General features: G+C 41.8%; 1 protein-coding gene across 1 annotated transcript in view; it reads right to left on the bottom strand.

The window, feature by feature from the left end:
• Positions 1-14,267, bottom strand: part of spryd3 (SPRY domain containing 3) — a 77,585-nt gene extending 63,318 nt beyond the window's left edge. The window contains exons 1-4 of the mRNA XM_063208141.1: positions 14,151-14,267; positions 12,847-12,983; positions 11,666-11,741; positions 622-746 (exon numbers count right to left, since the gene is read on the bottom strand). Of these exons, the coding sequence (XP_063064211.1) occupies positions 622-746; positions 11,666-11,741; positions 12,847-12,974 (329 nt within the window). The 5' untranslated portion in view covers positions 12,975-12,983; positions 14,151-14,267. The remainder of the gene's footprint in view (positions 1-621; positions 747-11,665; positions 11,742-12,846; positions 12,984-14,150) is intronic.
• Positions 14,268-17,118: the final 2,851 nt, after the last annotated feature.

Raw genomic sequence — 17,118 nt, 5'->3', positions numbered from 1 at the left:
TAATTCCTGTGACACCCGTCCTCAGTCAAGCAGTCATGATAACCACCACACTAAACAATTGCCTGTACGAGTGAGAACTTGCATGCTTAGGGCCTCCACACATCGGTTATGACAACACTGCGTAGCGCTTTCGCTTCCGACAAAATTCTGACCCCCACAGACGATTTCACCACAGCAGAGAATGGATAGTCAATGGGCGGCTCTGACAAAATAGAACTCGTCTCTAATCGCCAGCCGATGTGCGGGGTTGTATTGAAACAATGGAATCTAACCTTTGCAGAGCAGTAGTCTCCACTTTGTTGGAGCCAGTGTGCGGAGGCCCTTAGCCTTCTTAGAGCCTTTTCAGAGACTTCTAATGCATTGCAGACCCAAACAATTTATGGGGCTGTATGCCGGTATAAATCACATTACATCACATCACAGAACAACTATTAGCACCCTGTTCAACCTCTGTTACCAGAATGGCAATGACCAAGTCGTAATGTATTACTAAAGGCCCCGTGCACTGTCATAGTTGTGTAGTACTATAGTAGTTAACTTTCAATGTCTATTACAGCGTGCCACAGGAGGTACGGCGTGCATTAAGGGGCTACCCTCTTGTCGCCATCAGCTGGAACTTACTTGCCGTCATCTGCATGGTATGCCACAGAGCATGGGAGCCAGCCAGGCTGGTGGTCGAGCTTGTAGAACTGAGGAACCAGGCCCACTGCAATCGTACCTCGCACCCCAGTGTCCACTATTGTCACCTGCCCGACAAGACAGACAAAAACAGGACATTACACCTAACACATTAACCAGAAGTTATATACAGTTACTTGGGAACAGAAAAAAAGGTTTCCCGTTACAGAAGATGGAAGAAGACAAACGATGACTAACACAAATCATATATTAAAAACCATTCAATTATACTTATCAAAGTGTTTTACCCGAATCGACTTATGTTAGGTACTGCTGCATATGGGTATTGGTTATAAAACCTGGAGCAATTTCGGATTAAGTTATGCCTTGCTTAAAGGCACTGCACTCTATGAATGTGGGTGTGAGTAGGCAAAAAGCAGACCACCGGGCCACTCACAATCTCACATTCCTCCTTGCGGCACAGGATTCGAACCTGCAACCCTCTGATCTGAAGGCCGACTCCCTCTAACACAGGGGTGTCAAACATAAGGCCCAGGGGCCGGATACGGCCCACCAGAGGGTTCAATCCGGCCCCAGACTTGTAGAGAAAAAAGTAAGTATGTCAAAAAATGTAAAAAAGAATGTAAAAAAGAAGTAAATCTGTAGCACATTACAAAGTTGCTGCAGGTGTCTAAGATGTCAGGTGTTCAATACTTAAATTTGCCTTTTTCGCTCACCATTTACAGCCAACGCTTCTGCTATACCTGCTGCTATCCACTTCAAAATGATTGACTAGCGATATGAGTCGGATATGAAGATTTGCGTTATTCGGAATTACGCAAGTGATATACAAAATTTGCTGTATGTGTCCCCTGAACCAAGATGAGTTTGACACTCCTGCTCTAACCATTCATTAACGGCTGCCCCTATCCAACACATGTAGCCAAATTAAGGAACGGCTGCCCCGAACACATGTAACTCAATGATGTTTTAGTAGTAGCACACATGAAGGTGGTGCAACCACAGTTAACGCAACTATTGCTTGGATTCATTTTTTTTGTTTTGTTTCAGTGGATTATCTAAGACTCATATTCATTGCAGTACATTAATTACCAAATACGAATGAATTCATGGGCATTAACTGTTGTTGTGCCACCCAACGTCTGAGCCCAAAGAACCTGTCATTGGCAGGTTAGTCAGATGCCGGCTCATCCTTACAGTTTGAACTAAATCCATGCATAACCTTTTGAATTAAGGCTGATGGCAAAACAAAATATAAAAAGGTGAAATCATAACCTCTTTGATGTACAAGATTATTTCAATTTCCCACCCCCTGTGATGAATGAATCAACGCAACGCTGTATAAACAACAGTGTGTGCTGCAGAGGAAGACTAGACTTCAAAGACAGACAACAACAGTAATGGGTCTGCTTTTGTTGCCTCCCTGTGATAAAGTGATTAAGCCCTAAGGCAGGGGTTCCCAACCTATTTCAACTTGGGGCCCACTCGAAATTGTCAAAAATGTTCGGGGCCCACCTCTGACCCAATTAAGAATACAACTCAAATAAATCAACAACAACACACACCAAAATATGATTATTATTTTTGGAAAATGATTTCAAGCCCCACTTGGAATACCTTCAGGGCCCACCAGTGGGCCCTGACCCATAGGTTGTGAATCAGTGCAAAAAGGTATATGGTTATTTCAATTTCTGACCCACTGTGATCAGTGAATCAACGCAACTCTGTATATCCATGTAGCATGTACAGTACAGTATATAAACCCCATCTATGTATATAAGCCCATGAAACAACAGTGTGTGCCGCAGAGGAAGACTCCACTTCAAAGAAAGACAACAACAGTAATGGGTCTGTGCTTTTGTTGCCGCCCTGTGATGAAAGTCTCCCCAGGTGGCCGTGGGCCATGTGAGTCACAAATAAAAACACAGGCCCAGTCAACGGCTAATGGAGAGGCAGAGAGTCAACACAACAGGCAGTGCAACGCAACGCACAGGAGAAAACTTCACTGACTCACACTTTTATTTCAAACAGGGAGCAAGAGAGAGAGGGGAGAGGGAGAACAATCTCTCGAGAGCCTGTTATTAGGGGGGTTGCCTTTCGAGAAACGGTGCACATTTCACATGCTATGTATGAACCCAGCTCTTTCGGGTTGTGTGTGGGGAGTGCTTTAAAAAGGACCACCCTGGATGGCACAGGTTCTGAAACGCGTGAGAGAGAGAGAGAGAGAGAGAGAGAGAGAGAGAGAGAGAGAGAGAGAGAGAGAGAGAGAGAGAAGCGCCGATATGGCGAAATGAGACCCAAGCTGGCAGAAAGCGAGTTGGCCCGGTTGATAAACAGGACGATGTTGATCTATTCCTCAAAATGGGTTCTCAAAAGCTTTTAAAACCCAAAGCATTACCCACACTTTTCGAAAGCAAACAAAGTTGAGAAGCCAAAGATATCAAATCTAGAATCTAGTATTTAACCCATTAAGACACAAGCCCAGTTACGTTTGTCATAACCAGAATGGCAATGACCTAATCATAATATTAGTTTAAAGGTGCACTGTGTAATATTTTTAGCAGTTTCTTTCCAGAATTCATACTGGAAACTTACAAATGTTTTTCACAAATACTTACCACCACCATCGAATTTTGAGTATTCATTATGACTGGGGAAATTGGATGCTTCATACATGAAAAGGTGAATGTTCTCCCTGTCCGCCATTTTGAATTTCCAGAAATATTTTTGCATGTTCAGTGGGTAACTTTATTATTGATCCCTAGAGGGAAATTAAGGAAAATGTACTATACTTTGGTCATACTACTTAATGATAGTTTATTATTTATCAAATATTCATGAAAAGATCAAATTTGGTGATAGGTAGCACAGTTTCTATGTGCAGCATAGTTGCTATACTTACTCGGGCCACCATCCTACACAGTGCATCTCTACAAAAACATTGAAATAGCACAGTCATGCCGTAATGAAGGTTTCTTTCAGTGAAGAGTGAAGTGATCCTCATGTGGAAAGGTGTACAAAGCGGATTCCAAAAAAGTTGGGACACTTGGTATTTTGTGAATAAAATCAAAATGCTGCCATTTTCAAAACATTCAATATGTTAATAAGGTAGATCATTGTGTACAGACAACATATCAGTTGTTAAAGCCAAGCAGAATGATTGTTTTGGGGTAATTATGTGATCATTTAAAATTTCACCCTCGCAACAAATTCCAAAAAAGTTGGGACAGGCCAGTAAAATGCTTTTTATGTTGGATAAGACTAAACACAACACAAGGGAGGAGACTTAACATTTAAATACTTTGACCGATGGGATGATTTTATAAAAAAAAATAGATATTTTGATGTGCGAGACATGATTTCAGCAGCTCAACTGATAGGTGTGTTCTTTGACTTGTTTACCTTCTTGTTATGCTTAATATGTGGTATATCCTGACTGCAAGAAAACAATTTTGTAACCTGTATACTCTTATGATGGAACCACACTGTTGGAACATAGTAGAGATTGACATTTGCCATCATTATGGGGCAATATCTAAAGGCTGTGCTCCACAATATATTGCCTTGGTAGCTATGTATGCTGTTTATGGTCTGAATATATAATTCAGCCCTCATTTTAATGCTCTACATGAGTAAGAAGACCATAACCAAGGCATCTATGCACCCCTTTACCATCATATATCCCGTCTTTCAGACTGACCACTAAATCAAGCTGAAATATTCATTTTACTCATAACCTGGAGGGTGCATGACTCCATGATTTAAAAAAAGAATGAAATGTTTTCCATTCTGTAATCAGATGACAGTTTCATGTGTCTCCTAGGTCCACCTAGAATGAGCTTTGTCACTTGCAACACTGTTTAATGTCTGCATCATGTGCCTTAATCAAGTGTTGTGTTTATGGTCATTTTTTCAACAGCTGTCATTGTTGGAGTGTCATAGTTTGCTTATTGCCGATGGGTTTGTCATGATCTCATAACTCGTGCAATGATTTCACAGCACTCTACATTACAGAAATAAGCCTTATATGCCTGCAATTTTGATAATTCAGTCTTTCTGTGTAATAGATCAGTAATTAGTCCCTCAAAATCTTCGCTACTGAGTGCCACAGCCTCTCTGTGATGGTATTTTATTTGTGCGTTCATGTTGGCAGTCAATATAGTTCCTTTCAAAATATGCCTCCTTGTGTTATTTTTTAAATTATCCAACTATTACAACATTTTTTGGTCCTGTCCCAACTTTTTGAGATTTGTTGCATGGGTCGAATTTAAAATGACCACATATTTCCCTCAAAACAATGCTTTTGCCTCATTTTAACTGTTCCTATGTTGACCTTGTGCCATTGTGCATCTTATGCATGGATTGAATGTTTTGAAAATGCCAGCATTTTTATTTTATTCACAAAATACCAAGTGTCCCAACTTTTTTGGAATCCGCTTTGTACATAAAGGGTTTACACACTTCCACTTGCATGAAACCAACACTTCACCCAAACCTTTTCTCTCTTTTCTCTGCTGCTCCACTACCTTGAGAGTTCATCTTAAGTGAATGTAGGCATGTACAGTACGCAGACGCGTGCCAGTGTGTAGTGTGTAGGATTGTACAATGTGTATGATGTGTATATGCTGTTGGAAAAGGAAACCTTCATTTCATTCGTGATCAAAAAAGTAGGGCTGCACAATTATGGAAAAAATTATCATCACATTTACAGTGCCCTCCATAATTATTGGCACCCCTGGTTGAGATGTGTTAAAAGCCTTAAAATAAATTCAGTGTTTATTGCAGAAGAATACTGTCACACTGAAAATTTTAGGAAAATGTAGCCTTCAACTCAAATGAATTGTAGGAAAATAAAAAAAATCCCTGACTAAAAAATAATTATTTTTCATTAAATCACCTGTTCCACAATTATTGGCACCCTTAACAATTCCCAGGAAATAAATATAATTGAAGCATTTCTGTCATTTCTACAGTAGTTTACGAAGTTTACCAGAGTATGTAGGAACATTTAATTAGTAATTCATCACTTCCTGTTTCCCTGGGGTATAAATATGACGTGACACCGAGGCAATTTCTCTTATCCACTCTTAAACATGGGAAAGACAAAGGAACACAGCATACAAGTGAGGCAGATGTGCGTCGACCTTCACAGGTCAGGCAGAGGCTACAAGAAGATTGCCACTCAACTGCAGCTGCCCATATCCACTGTGAGAGGAATAATTAAGAAGTTCAAAACAACTGGAACAGTGGTAAACAAGCCTGGACGAGGACCCATGTTTATTTTGCCACCACGCACAGTGAGGAGGATGGTAAGAGAAATCAAAAGATCTCCAAAGCTCACTGTTACAGAATTACAACAAATGGTAGCATCCTGGGGTCACAAAGTCTCCAAATCAACCATAAGGCGCTGTCTACACGCCAACAAGCTGTTTGGGAGGCATGCACGGAGAAAACCTTTCCTCACTCACAATCATAAATGCAAGCGTCTGGAGTTCGCCAAGCGGTATTGGGGCTTCAATTGGGACCGTGTGCTTTGGTCAGATGAGACCAAGATTGAGCTTTTTTGGCAACAAACACTGTAAGTGGGTCTGGCGTACCACGAAAGATGCGCATGCTGAAAAGCACCTCATACCCACTGTGAAGTATGGGGGTGGGTCAGTGATGCTGTGGGGCTGTTTCGCTTCCAAAGGCCCTGGGAACCTTGTTAGGGTGCATGGCATCATGAATAGTTTGAAATACCAGGACATTTTAAATCAAAATCTGTTGCCCTCTGCCCGAAAGCTGAAGCTGGGTCGTCACTGGGTCTTTCAGCAAGACAATGACCCTAAACATATGGCCAAATCTACACAGAAATGGTTCACCAGACACAAAATCAAGCTCCTCCCATGGCCATCTCAGTCCCCTGACCTCAACCCCATTGAGAACCTGTGGGGTGAGCTGAAGAGGAGAGTACAGAGGAGAGGACCCAGGTCTCTGGATGATTTAGAGAGATTCTGCAAAGAGGAATGGCTGAAGATCGCTCTTTCTGTCTTTTCCCATCTTGTGAAACATTATAGGAGAAGATTCGGTGCTGTTTTGTTGGCAAAAGGGGGTTGTACAAAATATTAACACCAGGGGTGCTAATAATTGTGACACACATTATTTGATGTCAAATAATTATTTCTTTATGTGGGATTTTTTCCCCACTGAATAAATGCACTTGTATTGAAGGTTGGATTTTTATCTTTTTTTCCATTAAGGTCCCATATTATTTAGAAAAAAAATAAAATAATTGGAAGCTAAAAAACACATCTTAACCAGGGGTGCCAATAATAATGGAGGGCACTGTATTTGGATCAAAATTGAAATCTTGAATTATTTAACAACAATTAAGAACTGCATTTTGTGCAGACTGATATCTAAACTCATGAAATGAAATAACCAAGAATCTATTACTATATATGGGATGAACAAAATAAAACTGAATTGTAATAAGCTTAATTGTGTAAAAGGCAACAGCATGAAATTTAGGCAGGCCAACAGATTTTTTTGGCCAGAAACACCAGCCTGTCAACATGTTCTGGCTTCAAGGATGGCCGAAGGCAGGTCAATATCTTGCCCCCTGTGCAATTACAATTAAATCGCGATCTTGATTTTTTAAAAATTATCATCGCAATATTTCGATTCATTGTGCAGTCCTACATTAAAGTATTTCTACTCTACTCTGCTCTCTCTCACATTGTGTGTGGAGTGTACTACATCCTGGTAAGTGTGCACTAGGGCTGGGCGATTCTGGAAAAAATGTGCATCACGGTTTTCTTGATGAAAATTGATATCACGGTTTTCTGCACGTTTTTTTTTGATGCGGCGATTTTCCCCCACATCTCAATGTTCCTGAAGAAAAGACTGAAATTAAATTTAAAAATGAAATAAAATCCTGAATTTTAAATGTATCTCCATTTCTATTTTAATCACTTTTTGGGAATAAAAAAAAAAAAAAAAACCTTCTCTCATCAAAAAGTGAACCTTGTGTGGTGAAAACTGTTATCACGGTATAACGGTAACGGTAACAGTATACCGCCCAGCCCTAGTGTGCACCAAGTTATGCTATGCCTCCCTGTGCCTGAAATCAATTTTTCTGCCATTTGGCCTTCTTGTGAGGATCTTCTCTGCTTTAGCTGCTGTTTATTATCTATTGGGACATTTGTGACGCCTCTCCACGGCATCCAGCACTAAACGAGCCCATCACTGCTGGCAATACCACTCACTCTCTCGCATAAGAACGCAAGACACTTTCGTGATTTATTTTATTTCACGAAATAAGAGGCGGAATGCAAAGCAAAAAAAAAAAAGGGGGGGGGGGGGAACAACTTGCAACGCTGCGCCGCGAAGCGCAGCACGGTGGAATATGTTAGCAATTAAAATGCTTTCAGAAATAAAGATGTCAACAGAAGATGAATGAGAAGAGGTGGCAGCGTGGAGTGAGCACGTTGCAGTACAGTGCGGACGGGGGAGATGGATTAGCCGGTGCCTAGCGAGAAAGCGAGCGCGCGCGAGAGAAGTGACGGACGGATGAAACGCAAAGCCAGCAGGAGCATAACGAGGAAACATGAGGACGCCACTGACGCATATTCCGGCAGGCATATGACCTTTATTGGAAGGAAGAAGAGAAAAGAAAGTATAAGGAAAAAAATGCCCCCGTTAGTTTGCTGAGGTAGAGGATAGGAGTCTCTCTCTTTCTCTCTCTCTCGCTCGCACTCTCTCTGTACCTCTCTCTCTACCTCTCTCTCTACCTCTCTCTCTCTACCTCTCTCTCTCTACCTCTCTCTCTCTAGCTAAGTGTCTCTCTAGCTAAGTGTCTCTCTAGCTAAGTGTCTCTCTAGCTCTCTCTCTAGCCCTCTCTCTAGCTCTCTCTCTAGCTCTCTCTCTAGCTCTCTCTCTAGCTCTCTCCCTCTCCTCATGCGTCATTACCATGAACTCCCACATCACATAAAATAAGCAGAAGCTCTTTATTGATCATCCGGAATCCCCGAGCTCTAAAATGTCAGACGCATTTGCTGTGGAGCTGAGATACTCATCAAGGACCCTGGGAATCCTGCAAAATGCCAAGTGGCTGAAAGGTGGCAGAAACTTCTGGTGCAGCACATTTTTTAAATAGTAGCAGTCTTGGTAGAAAGAAAAAAAACACATTCCTATTCTATGCAGACATTATGTACAGTGCGAGGAAAATATTCAGAGCATAGCAAACCAAAGAATGAGCTTGCGAAGGAAGGTTCCTGAAATTAAAACGCTACAGCAACAGTACACTACTTGCCTGGTTCACACCAGACCATACAACACGTAACATAGTCAAAAAAGTAGTGGACAAGGGGAAAAATAAGTGAAACGTGACAGTTGTTTCAGGCACAATGACTAACTGTATTGAACTGTATTTTTCAAATCTCTCAGAAGTTAAAGTAGCAGCTCATGTTAGAGAAGTGTCAAAATAAAACCACTCCTTCACGGTACATGCACACCAAGATATGCACATTCGCTGAACGTGTCAGAGAGCATTGCGAGTCTGAGAGGTTCGCAGGCTGCCTTGCACACTGCAAAGTGAGCGTCAACGTTCTATCCGTTCTATCCATTCATTTTCAATGGAGCCCGCTCATTGAACGCGGACGTCCGCGCAGGAAAATAGACTCGAGTTCTATTTTCCAGGAGCAACGCGGACATGTCCCGTCTGTTTCCATATAGTCTAACAGTTTCGGACTGATACCGGACATGTTCAGTGGACGTTCAGTGGACGTCCACGCAGCTGGTGTGAATGCACCATCAGAGACCCTCACCTATGGCATAGCTCCAGATTGAACTCATTCATCTGGCAAGAGTCAGATCAGTGTTTCCCATACATTGAGGAAACTATGGCGGCCCGCCATAGTTTAAATTTGGCCGCCATAGTTTCCGAAAATGTAAAAAAATAAAAAATAAAAAAAAAATTTTTTTTTTTTTTTTTTTTTTTTTTTTTTTTGTTTTTTTACGATTTCCGTTTTTCTTAAAACGATTTGAATTACGATTTCCTTCGCATTTTCCTCCTGGAGTAAATACATCCTATACAGAAAACCACAAGTGCTTGAAAGACAGAGGGATCAAAAGTCTAGTCAAGTTGTTGTAGTTAACTTGGGTTTGGGAGCAATAAAAAAAACCTTCAGAGAAGGGACAGTTGGGATGAGTTTACTAACACTCCCCAGGCTTTGTTTTACAGTTGTAATGAGTTTGGTGACAGGCCTTCATTGACAAGGCAGAGGAGACATTGGGCTGCATATAGAAATGAATGTGTAATGAATGTGAATATAGACATAAATGTGTAATATGTTGTTCAGCCCTTTTAATGGGAGGAATTTTGAAAAACTGGCCCTGTGACCAGCACCCCTCATGTATAATGTGTACGCCTTTGTGTGTGTGGGGAAAAGGCATAGCCTACCCTCTTAGACCCTTTTTGTCTATGCGTTAACAATTTCACAGTACTCTTACATTCTTATCTCTGCTCCTATTATTTTTTTCATTACCTAGACCCCTGCATGAGGGACGAATGAAACTGTGTTGTAAACAGAAATGATTCACTGTACTGCATTTAAAATATATATATAAATGACAATGTACTACTAATACCATGGGTAAAATGTTATGTAGCCTTATTTCTCAAAATATAAATGGCTGAAATGTATAGTTTCTCTATAGGCCTATAGTTTCTCTATACGCCAATGTCATGCTGTACTCATTGTTTTGTACAACCGCCACCCCCCCCCCGGAAAAAAAAATCCTGGCTGCCCCCATAGTTTCCAAAATTTCTGTGGGAAACACTGGTCAGATTATTACATCTCCCTTGGAAAGATCACAGTCTTGAAAAGACTCGCACTCGCGACAGCCAGGCTAACATGTACCAGTATTCTGCTTAAAACTGGGCATGCCCCTAGAGCACTACTAATGCATGAAATAGAATAGAATACAATAGACTTTAGAAATAAATGTCATCATCATATTATTATTATGCCAGTAGCCTGCTTCAAACCAGACACCCCAGAACACTATTAATACATTTTATGCCTGCCCTGCCCTGGCCAACTGGTAGGGCACTCGTCTACCATGCGGCTGACTCGGGTTCGATTACCGCCCCGGGTCCTTTGCCGAGCCCTCCCCATCTCTCTCCCCATTCGCTTCCTGTCTACCTCTCACACTGTCCTGTCGAATAAAGTCGAAAAAGACCAAAAAACAAACAATCGTCTAATACATTTTATGCAAGTAGTCCATCTCAAGCCCGAGGCAAACGCGTCTGCTGACACAGCCCTCAGCAGTACTCAGCTCAGCATCCTCCAGCGATCTGCTGTAAATAAAGGCCCATGTGCCCTCCACCAAAACACCAATTTATTAACAACTCCCAACAGGTTTTCCTGTATTAAATCTCCACACTAGGACAACCCCTGCTACTGTGCCTATCTTAAACTTGGGCTACATTTACACAGCACGGCTACAATAGTCTTGTATGAGAGGGAATTTGCTAGCCTTACAGATGTTACTATGTGGATTATGATTCTGAAAAATGTTAGCCTGTAACAGTCCCGGGTTTTCTTGGGTTAGTAATATTTCCAGCGCAGTTCTATTTTTAGGCTTTGCCCTGTGTGTTTACATAGCCTGATTGCAGAGAGAGATGAATGACGTCAGTAGGGCTTCATCATGTTTCCTCAAGTCATTCAAAAACAGGTCAAGAGACCATCATTTTACGTCATCATGGTCATTAGCAAAAATGCCCCCCAAAAATGACAGATTGCATTGTTTTGCCTTGAAATCATACAAAGTTTAAAATGTCACATTAATCATGTTACTTGAAGTCTGAGTCTACAGCACTTAAACAATTTCTCAGATGGACGTGTGGGTGAAGAGCTTTTGCTCTGAGAATTGAGGAGAGAGGAAAGCAGAAGTTTACTGCAAAGTGATAACAGTCTAAGAGCACAGCCTAGGTCACAGCTTCCTTATTCAAAGAAAGTGTAAGTGAAAATCAGACGCTTACCTCAAAGTAAGAGTTTCCTTTTGATAACGGCCTAGGACCCACATAGCAACCAACTTCATCAGAGTTCCCATGATAACTGGAGGAAAGGGTGAAACACATAACTCTTTTTATAAGGGGTTCTGCACAGTAGCCCACACCGTAATTTTTTTTTCACATATACCATTACTTGAATTCAGACAAAAATATATATCTTTTTTCAAAAGAATTTACCAAAAACATGTGACTCAATGATAGTGCATGAGTGACTGTTGGACAGTTGAACACTGTTGTGGACAACAATAACTGCTCACATTCAGATACTCCTCTCTCTCCCTGTCCCATACTACATAACCACATATGATAGAAAACACATTCCATTTGTGATCAGCTTACTTTCCAGTTAGTTGTGCTTGTTTAAAAAACAAAAAAACAAAAAACAAAATACAAAACACAAAAGATCACCATATACACAATTCTCGAGTGTGTGTCTTATAGAACGCCAGCAACTCTGATTAGCAGTAGCAGTGTTTCCTGCAGAATTTTAGTTAAGTCAAGGTGGTGTACCAAACACACAGTTCAGCTGCCAAGGCTGAAGAAAAGACTCTTCTGGTTTTGGGCAACAAGGTCTACAAGTCTAATGCATCAGTGATGCAAAAACCTACAGATTCTACTCCCTTAGCAGTCTCTGTAGACTTGTGTTTCTCAGATGGGCTTTGCAGCCCCCCAAGGGTGTGTTCAGGAGCCCTCGGCTGGCATTGAGAAGCAGGCATGGGGAGGGGCACTCAGTTGCAAATGCGGTGTAATTTAATATTAAGGCAGGTGTTGGCGGGCTTATGATGAAGTCAAGACGGCCAAGGCAAGGCAGTCATGGGTAAGTGGTTAGGGTGTCAGACTTGTAGTCCAAAGGTTGCCGGTTCGACTCACGAGCCAGCAGGTTGGTAGGGGAAGTAATTAAGCAGTGCTCTCCCCCATCCATGACTGAGGTACCCTAAGCATGGTATCACCCCGCCGCACTGCTCCCTTGGGGCGCCATTGAGGGCTGCCCCCTTGCACAGGTGAGGCATGAATGCAATTTTGTTGTGTGCAGTGTTCACTTGTGTGCTGTGGAGTGCTGTGCCACAATGACAATGGGAGTTGGAATTTCCCAATGGGCTTAAAAGGGCTTAAAGGTTGAGAACCTCTGCTGTAGACACGGTCCTCACCTGATGGTGTCTCCATCCTTCAGCATGCGCTTGTATCTCTCCTGGAAGCGTACGGCTCGGGCCTCACGGATCTCTCGGATCCGGCGCCTCCAGTTGAGGAACCTGTAGTGAAGGTTGATGTCTTCCATCCCCAATGGCTGAATAACGGAGAGTGACAATGACACAAATGACGCTAAATTAATGACACAAAACTTACAGCGTCTTGCAGAACTCTGGCGTGGCCTTACCATTCCCTCAAGGTGATGATACTACAGTACAGAGGGCAACTTTTTCAGCAATGTTTATTGGCAACAATATTTGAACTGTTTCACTTTAATCCAGAGAATTTGGATGAGCAGTAGACACACTTTGTTAATCATTCTATGAGAAAATTAGGAGCAAATGATGTTGTTGCCAAGCAACATTGATGAAAAAGTTGCCCTGTGTGTCATCTTCCTCATACAGAAAATGTGAACGGAGTGGAAATTTACAGGTGTCAAGACCAGGATCGTGGAAACTTGACATCAACAAAAACAAGTAATAAAGCAAGAGTCACTATTTGCTCTATTTAAACGGTTGGATTTAAGCTATAAAAGGTTATCGTACTGGGCCTGGGCACAGAGTAGCTACAATGTAACAACATGTGTAACAGACAGCCATTTGGTAAAGACAACACAATGCATGTGACTACACTCACATAATGAGAAATGCACATTTTAGGCTGACACAAAAGGGCCTAGGTAAGACGGATGTGCGTTAGGCCATGGCATACCATAGAAAAAATGTGCCTTATCATACTGTATCTTTCATGATACATCATGCCCTAAAACTACTACCAACAAAATAATGCACTGTTAAGTATCTTTACATATTTCATAGCAGTTATGTGACATGTACTCTTTCCGAGACATGCGTCAGGTAGGTGACACAAACACCTGTCATCTCAAAACTTCATAAGTGAGCCTACTTTTCACTTTCGACTAGAACTACTAGAACTAGTTCTAGCTAACTAGCTGCCACGAAGCTAAATTTGCCTAGCAAAGTATTTGGAACAGGCCGATATTCTGTTCAATGTGTCGTTTGATAAGTCGCTAATACGACTTTGGACAAGAAGCAACAGTCAACATATGAGTTTTTAAACAAAAAAGCGGGCCGCATACTTTGCATTATGACTCATTTGAACGACTTCCTGGGAAATAAACTAGACAGCTAAGTCAGCCAGCTAGCATATGTATGTCAACAAATCAGTTTGATCAAAAAATGAAAGCAGCACGGGGATCTCACACTGTCGTGCGTTGCATAAATTACATTCGCAGTAAGCTTACCTTGTTGTATTTATCGAAACATAAAAAGATATGGCTATCGGAGGCACTTGGGCTGGTTTCTAACTACCGACTCCATTTGTGAGAAAACTTCAATAAAGTATTTGGACGGCGCTTCCTGGTGACGTAGAGACAGCCGGAGCTGAAACATCCAATACCTGCACGAGAGAAAAAAGTCGACAGATCAGCCAGCAGCCACAGCAGCACACAGAGATAAGAAATTATGGATAACCGAGGTTCTGCCACATGTTCAAGCTTAGCCTTGCAGTAACGTAATGTTGTTAATCTGGAAATAATTGTGAGAGATGTCGATGTATTATTCTGCACGTGTCCTTGCCGTGTAAGGCATAATGAAAGGGAATATCTGTTGAAAGGGCAGCCTGATTGAAAGGGGACCAGCCAGCTTTGCAAGTTAGCCTAGCTGCGGATTTAGCCTTTGCTTAATGATGTGACATTTGGCTCATTGATTGCCACTACCATTGATGGCCCTTAACAAAAACCTTCTTGTACCTCAACTACGTATGTCTGAACTTTAGAGTCTGAAATGACCTTCAATTAAGCGTTTGGTCGGGAAAACTAGCCTCTGTGATGTGTAGTAGCCTAGTTGTAATGGTGGGTCTCCCATTTACCTGACCATCAAAACCTGCCCAGTGAAATGGTGCACACTCATTTCCACAGTGCATCTGGAATGACATCAATGGCTTGCACATCATTTGCACAGCATTGTCAAACCATTACAATCCACACCTCACAAGGTATTCACATCTGTTTAAGATGTTTTTTGTGTGTGTGTGTGAAATATATGTAACCTCTACATCAAAACATTTTTTTACAGATTTATTGGGTCCAATCAGCTAGGCCCATGCCCCCAACCTATCCAGAATCAGAGATGGCATGTCTTTCATAATGACATGTCTGTCATAAACCATTTTTATCTATACATTGGGATGTTGATAATGACAGTCAAATGAACATTATGAAGGACAGGGGAACTTCATACACATGAAGGATACAAAGTGTGTGTGTGTGTGTGTGTGTGTGTGTGTGTGTGTGTGTGTGTGTGTGTGTGTGTGTGTGTGTGTGTGTGTGTGTGTGTGTAGTAGGGAAAATGAGTAATCCAGCAAGTGTGGAAAAAGGGAGCCTCCACTGGTCTGGCGTGCCACACGGAATATTTTCCCGACCGGCAGAACATGTGGAAACAGACAGGGGCCGTGGCATTGATGGGAACACAAGACGGCAGGTGATTTTTGCTCTCATTCCCAAGATTAATCACCTCTAATAAGAACAGCAGCCAGGCCAACTAGCATCCGGGCCAAGCGTAGAGAGAGAGAGAGAGAGAGGGAGAAGCATTGCCTGGTGTGATATCCAGAGCCGTAGGAAGACAGGAGTTTTTTTCCTCCCCCCTCCTGCCTCCTGCTCTGTGTTTCCATGCAGGGCTGGCTTTGCACTAATCTCGACATTATCTTCCTTGTCTTCACCTGTCCTCCTCCGCACCCACTTCAAGAAGTGGATGGGAATGTGAATATAAGTAGATACAAATCTCTCTTTTTCATTTCCTCCTTAAAGTCGACTTGCTCCCACCAGTCCCCATATCTGATGGCATGTTGTCATGTTCCACACCATCACACACCATCCTCACAACAAATAGCAATGTTTTCTTCCCCCCTTCAGTGCTAGAGAATTGGTGTTGTCTGAAAAAGCCCACCTCAAATAGAAGACACAGCAGACATATTTTATTTCCTATGTTTTAACCATCAGCAATGGGTTTTTTTTCGCCAATGGGACACTTTAACTGTTTTTTTTTTTCATTTTTAAAAAACTATCAATAAACTTTGAATCGTGATTTAGTCTCTGTGCTCTTCTGTTTTGGAGTTTGGAGCGTAGGCATACACCCAGGGAAGAAGAGCGCACCCCCGAGGAGTAATTGTAATGGTTGAGTGGAGAGATGGATTGCATTATTAGCCTCTGGCGTGAGCCCTCTCATGTACATTCCAAGAAAAAAATCAACGCTCTTAATTATCCTGTTCCTTCTGATTCCAATATAAACAGTCGAGTCTAAAAAAAAAACAGAACTAACTAACTGGCTGTCTGCTCTCTCTCTCTCTTTCTCTCATTCTCTCTCTATCCACCTGAAGTTCACTGATGCTCGTAGATGCAATAAGACACTGAACTGAATGAAACATATATCTGCTTATTAAATCAGTCAGTTGCTATAGCTGGCCAGCAGCCAAGAGTGTGAGTCCCTATCAGTTGAATAAAATACTGTTTTGTACACAGAGAGGATCATGTGATGCAATGAGAATGTCAAATCAAGCAATACTACATGCATCATTCAGTGTTTATTTATGAATGTTATTTGTTCATTACTACACATGATTTTTGACAAAATATACCTATAAGTATCATTGCATCCCTCTTATTTTGTTCAGTGACATCAACTTAATCAGGATTTTCAATGACACTGATCACTGTACATTCATTTCTGTTGCTAAGGATACTGTTACTGTGATACTTGCAGGTTACCCAACTGACCCCTTGAATTCCTGTATGATAAATGTTCTTGAATCACTCACCCTCAATCATAGTTTCCATGGCAAACGTTAGGAGAATGCTGTGGTGCATTCATGCGTGACGAAATGAGAAACTATAACATTGGCACCATTTCATCATTTTGAACATAGCCAGAGTGCACTTAAAGAAAAGGTCTTTTTTTCCAGATGCACAAATAAAAAAAGATAACACAGAGCTTAGTTATTTCTGAGATAATCTTCTCTTCTGCTCCGTCTCTATGTCTCCCCCTCTGCTCTCCATTCTTCTTCTTCTCTCTCTCTCATTCTCTCTCTCTCTCTCTCTCTCTCTCTCTCTCTCTCTCTCTCTCTCTCTCTCTCTCTCTCTCTCTCTCTCTCTTTCTCTCTCTCTCCCTCTGAGTCCCAGCCCCTGAAGGTGTCATAACTGTGCTCTCTCGCTCTCC

Source organism: Engraulis encrasicolus, chromosome 10, assembly GCF_034702125.1.
Source record: "Engraulis encrasicolus isolate BLACKSEA-1 chromosome 10, IST_EnEncr_1.0, whole genome shotgun sequence".
In the NCBI taxonomy this organism is placed as follows: domain Eukaryota; kingdom Metazoa; phylum Chordata; class Actinopteri; order Clupeiformes; family Engraulidae; genus Engraulis; species Engraulis encrasicolus.
The sequence above is the reverse complement of the archived record's forward strand: the minus strand, read 5'-3'. Positions and strand labels throughout refer to the sequence as shown.